Source organism: Grus americana, chromosome 8, assembly GCF_028858705.1.
Source record: "Grus americana isolate bGruAme1 chromosome 8, bGruAme1.mat, whole genome shotgun sequence".
Classification (NCBI taxonomy): Eukaryota; Metazoa; Chordata; class Aves; order Gruiformes; family Gruidae; genus Grus; species Grus americana.
The window spans coordinates 18,794,999-18,800,998 of NC_072859.1; the positions used below are offsets into that span (position 1 = coordinate 18,794,999).

The 6,000-nt window shown below is 47.2% G+C and overlaps 1 protein-coding gene across 1 annotated transcript in view; it reads right to left on the reverse strand.

Annotated features, from left to right (window-relative positions):
• Window positions 1-2,017, reverse strand: part of PKN2 (protein kinase N2) — a 55,076-nt gene extending 53,059 nt beyond the window's left edge. The window contains exon 1 of the mRNA XM_054833851.1: window positions 1,628-2,017. Within this exon, the coding sequence (XP_054689826.1) occupies window positions 1,628-1,675 (48 nt within the window). The 5' untranslated portion in view covers window positions 1,676-2,017. The remainder of the gene's footprint in view (window positions 1-1,627) is intronic.
• Between the last annotated feature and the right edge of the window lie 3,983 nt (window positions 2,018-6,000).

A 6,000-nucleotide genomic window follows, 5' to 3' on the forward strand; every position in this document is an offset into this window, starting at 1 on the left:
TATAATGGAAGAGACAGTGCAACCAAAGGATCTAATCCACACTGTTTTGTGTTTGTTTTGGTTTTTTTTTTAATTAGCATCAGTCTCATCTTCCAAGAAAAAACAAACAAAACCACAACCCTCCCCACCAACAAAAAAGTCCCCCCAAATAAAACCCCCACTCATTTCTGTTTAAATTAATCTGAACCTCACTCTCAGTACTTCTACAGAAATTCTGCTTCCATTTAGCTTACCTGTAACGCTACCATAGTTACTTATTCACACAGCTCACCACTTCAAACAGGTTTACCAGCTTATATATCATCGTATCAAGTCTGTATTAACATAGCGATTCTTCCTAGACACTTATGAGCCACTGATTAAAGTTCAGCATTTTAGATGGATTCTTAGCCTTCAGCCATCTCATATGCTACAATATTAAGTAGACTGCTACACCTCTGTTGTGCCATATTTTCCTTTGTTACTCAAGTGAGCACATCACTAACATTTAAAATTACAGGAGAATTTAATAGCATTTTGGAAATAAATTTTCTCATTTTTAAAGCACGCCTTTCTAATTTCTACTTGATCATTAAATTCAATGCTTTCCATTTATGGACTTCTTTCTTTGGCTAATTGTCCAACTAATAAATTCAGAGACACATTCTTTGCCTGGTTAACCATAACAACTTGCATAGATTTAGCAGTATATATTAAAAAAATAAATTAAAAAACAAAAAAAAGCAAGCTTTCTTCTGGACAAGGAAGCTGAAGAGCTAGCAGGTTGAGCTGACATTTAAAGATAAGAGCACAAAAGTGAAGCTCCCAAATTGCATCTAACCCTGCAGCTGACAAGCAGAAAAGTAACAGTTGCACAGACAACCAAAACTGGTCAAACTACAGGGATAGAAACAACCAAGTCTTGCGTTTTCTGGGCCTTTTACAGGGTTGGGGGGTTGTTTGGGGGTTTTTTTTGTAGTGACAAGAGCCTTTGCCGTGTGACAAATAACGTTGGTCGGACCGTTTTCTTCTCTTTCACAGGCTCCGAGTTCAAGGCCTACATAAAGGAAACTGCTCCGACTCCTGCGCGGTGCAATGTACGGGGGAAACGCTCTTTGCCTGACCCTGACGCAGACGGCGGGGTGGCTACCGGGAGCCCCTCCGGCCGGGGCCCTGACGCGCGCCGTGCCCGGGGTGGCGGGGGGCGAGCGCTACCAGCCACCGCAGCGGCTCCGCCGCGCCGGCGGGAGCGGGCAGCCTCCACGCTGGTGGAGGACGCTCCCCGTCCGGCGGGGCCGCGGCCGGGGTGGGGGGCGCGGCCCGGGGCAGGCCCTGCCAAAGGGACGCGGCCGCTCGGCGGGGGGAAGGAGGGAGCCGAGAGCAGACAAAAGCGGGTCGCGGCCGGCAGCGGGGTGGGGCCGTGACCGGGCGGCGGCGCCTCCGCTCCCAGGGGAGAGCAGCGGGAAGAGGCCTTGGGTGGGCACGGGTTTCCGCCGCCTCCCCGGCCCGGCCGCGGGGTGGGGTGGGCGCCCCGCGCCGAGCGGCGGGCAGGGGGCGGCGGGGCGCGGCGGCGGCTCCATCCTCCCCGCGAGGGAGGAGAGCGGAGCGGGGCTGGGGCGGCGCCCGCAGGGACGCTGCCGCCGCTTACCTGCAGTTCGGTGAAGAGAATCTCCCTCTCGGCCGCGTTGGACGCCATTGCGCTGGGGTTTGAAGCCCGCACCTGGACGCTGCTGCTGCTGCTGCCGCCGCCGCCGGCGGGGAGGGGAGCAAGGGAGGCGGGTCTGGGGCCGGGACTAAGGGCGCATCGGGGGCGGGGGGAGCGCTCCGTGCTCAAGCAGGCAGGGGGACGCGGGGGGGGGCCGCCGCCACCCCCCCTCCTCTCATGGGGGTCGCGCCGGGGAATGGGGCGCGGTACGGTGCGGTCCCCGCTGGGCCGCGGTGCGCTCCCCCGCCCAGGCGCGGCGCTCGGCCCTGGCAGCGCTCGGCCGCCGCGGCTGCTGCTCCTGCGGCCGCCGCGGATGTCGCACCATTTGGCTGTCACCCTGTCGCAAAAGCGTCGCTGCTTTGCGGCTCCCTGAACACGTGATGTGTGTGGGGAGGAAGAGAGGGCTCCCTGCAGGCGGCCGGCAGCCCGCCCCCCCGCGGGCAGAGCGGCGCGAGGCGCGGAGCGCGGGCTAGGCGCGGAGCGCGGGCGGGCAGGCAGGCAGGCGCGAGGCTGCGCGTGCGTCCCTCGGTCCCCTCAGCCCCTCAGGTCCCCCCAGCCCCGCGCCGCCGCACTCGCTTGGCGGCGCTTCCCTCTTCTGTAAAGCTCCAGCGCTGGGAGTCCTGCCGTTTCCCCCTGTGGTGGCGGGGGGAGTGTGGCACATCCCTGGTGTTGGGGGTTGCTGGGGCTCGGCTCCGCCGGGCCGGGGAGACGGGTAAAACCTTCTGGCCGTTTTTAGCAAAAGCAGCTAGCTCAGGAGGGAGAGGTCATGCTTGTCTCAAGTGCCCGGAAAGAGGGCAGCCACCTGCCGCCCTGGGGACCTGGAGCAGTGGCCCAGGAGGTTGTGGTGAGTGGGGGCTGTTAATGCCATTCTTATTAAAGGGCTAAACATATGTATATGGAGTGCTTGGCGAGTTTTGGGGAGGGTTGGCACTGTTCAGTTAGTCTGCAGAGTAATAGGCTTCTGAGAGCTTCAAAGTGAACTTGAGTGTCTGGGAGGAAGTGCTTTCCCTTCCCTCTTGGCAGCATGTGACACTAGCATTTATTCTCAGTTTCCTCCCTGTGTCGGTTGTGTGTTTTTTGTTTTGTTGTTTTTTTTTTTCTTTGACCTGTTTGGAAACACATAATTTCTGTTGGCTAGTGCACACATGCATTCTCATTCCACCTTAATATTGGATGTTACATTGGGCTAATTGGATTCATGCAAAACGCTGTGTGGGAGCAATTAAAATGGTTTTTAGCTGTGCAGTTTATGTCAAATTCATGTAAACTGAGGCATTTTTGAAAGATTAATCTTCATGCAGGCATTAACATTTGTTCTGTTTATGCTAGTGCGTCTCTGTATGGCTACAGGCCAATAATAATCTGTTTGCTCTAGAACTGCAAGTTAAATTTTGGAGGGGTGTGTGTGGTTTTTTTGTTTGTTTGGGTGGGTTTGGGGGGCCCTTTTCAGGAAAAAGGCAACGGGAGAAGTAAACATTAAATTACCACTACTATTCCTAGCAAATTTGAAACATTTTAAGTGTTTTTCTTCTTCCCCAGTTGAGCGCCAAACCAACCAAACAATATGAAGTACTATCGTGCAGTACAAAAGAAGTTTGTGGACATATTCACACAGTTAATTTCACATAAAAGAAATATTAAGATAATTCTACAGTAACAATGCACATCTTTACAGAAATTAGACTTTTTCAGTGACTTATTCCTAAGTAACAGTGTTGATATAGTTCATAATCTTGCACATAAATCTACATGTAGACTTAGTCTGCTTGAAGCCAATGGCTTAATTTCTGCTCTGTGTGGCCAGCCAATTACAAGCTGGGAGGAAAAGGGGAAAGTAGAGAGGAGGAAAACTTTACCTGTCAGTTGTCTAACAGTCACTATTTTACAAAGAATATCAGAAGTTCATAAATCTGGGGTTAACAGAGTTTTAGTGCAAGATCTTAATTACAGTTCACTGCCGCATTGGTATATGACACAACCAGTGAGGAAAACATATCTTAGATATCACAAAGGAATATACAACATCCAAGGCTAAAGTGTAAATTGTGTTCAATTTTATCAGGAACTAGCTTAGCACTTGGATAAAATTTTTGAGGCATGCACGTTCTGTGGTGAATGTAAATTCCTCAAGTGCGGTTTGGGTTCTTCAGCGATTTTTTTTTTTTTTTTTTTTAATCTACTGTGCAATTTTAAACTACCTGAAGAATGCTAACTTGGGAGGTCACATAGGTCACTTTTCTGAGTGTAGGCATCAGGTAAACATCTTTATGGGATCAAGAGCCACAAGGTACGTAACTCATACCTCAGTTATAACCAAGGAGAATTTCAGAAATCATTCATGTTACTCAATTGTGAAAAAGGCTGTGTGGAGGAATCCTAGTTATTCTTTACCAGACTTCCTGGCTCAATTTTCCTCATAGCCAAAGTTTTACATTATCCAGTAAAAACTGTGCTACCACAGCTTTGCTGTCAGTTGTGTGAAGTAGTTTCAGTTTAACAGCCACATGTCAGAAGGCATGAATTGGCTTTACTTGTGGAGCATGGTGCAATTTTGGGCACATTGTGGACGAAGGTGGGGGCAGGGGGACAAAGACAGATATTCATACAATCATTCCTAATTTTGAGCATGATAGAATGATGCTAAACTTTGTTTAATGTTTAAGGGTATATAGAAGTAATCAGAAGTGGCTGGATTGCTGTGATTTAGTGACTTTGTATACTTGCAGCATATATGTGGTCCATTACTGCAGCTTGTCTACTAGCCTGCTCCCATTGCAAGGGAGGAGGAGTCAATGTGCTAGCATGTATGTTTTACAAGATGTGGTCAGAGGGAAACACAGATTGTGCCCCTAAAGAAAATTCGTAGATGTATGAGTGGGTGTCAACAAAATTAGTGAAGATTCTGTCTAAACAGGCAGCTGTCTATTTCATGCTTAACCTAGCCTGTCCATTGAGTGTAGCCTGAAACATATTATCCTTGTCAAGGCAGGACCTATAAGCTTTTTTGTATTTCCAATGTTATTTACACAACTTGAAAGGACAAAGTCCTAGATTCTTTGATAGAAGTGTAGTGGTACAGGAATCAAAAGAGGAACTGATTTGAAAAAACAACATTATCTTAGCTAAATCTCTGATACTTAAACATCCTTCCTCAAGACTATGGAAAACACAAGGCGGTGCTGGACAATTGTAACTCTGTGTTTAAGTACTGTGACAGTGAATAACTGAGCAAGAGAGAACATTCCAAGTAAGTCCCAAAATAGAAGGCAGTTAAGTATGTAAGTCCAAGAATTTAGTGTTATATGGAATCCTGAGTTCAGCCTGTGCCTTAAAACATCAGAATGCTATTTCTTCAGCCATTATTCTGTTAGCTTATTTCCTACACTCAGTTAACATGCTAGAAAAACAAACTGAATGAAAGGGATGTCAGTGCCATTGGCTAATACCTTCAATTATTTCTTTTCTTCAGGTTGTGTTATTAAAGTCATTGTCCCAAAGACCTAGGAAAGTAAATAGCTGAGACTTTGTGTTCCAGGTGGTGCAAAGCACACCTTGTGAACCCTTGGGCATTGTACAAAACTCTTTAGAAAAATATCCAGGATACTGTAAGCATCTAGGGTATTTTTTAGAATAGGTCTAACTAGTGCTATAAATCACCTAAGGAAGAGCTTGCCTTCACTGGTGATGCATGTAGAAATGAGGATTGAGGGCATGTGAAGAACACCAGACGAGTGTTAATTATGACATTATTATACTTCCTACCAGCAAGACTCTACCAGGAAAAGGTAAGGTTTTTTTTAAGCTTCTGGTTAATCTTGACTGTTTAAATTAGTGATGTATTCTAGAGGGACAACAATGTAGAGATGTGCTTGGGAAGGAAAAAAATAGATACCATTCTACATGCACTGTGTTTACAGGTGAGTGGGGGCAGAGCAATACTAGGCCAGCCCACCACCTTTTTTCCTTTCCACAGAACAAGCTCTAGGCATTAGTGACCTTTTGGGGCGGGGCAAATATTAGCTAATTTTGAAAGTAATATTGATATCTGTTAAAGGAAATTCCCTCTCTTTCTCTCTGCTAAAATTCACAGTTCAAGTCTACTTCAGGGTAGCATTTTCATTAAGGATTTGCTTAGGAATAAAGACAAGTATTTAAAAGAAATGGAGTCCCAGCATTAGTTAAAAAAACAAAAAAAACCCCCAAAACACAACAAATTTTAAATAATGTAACCATTTGTTCTCCCTGACTTCTAGACATAGCAGTGTTACTCTTGTATTCCCATAGTTGTCCTTCTGTGTTGAATCCTCTGAAGATCT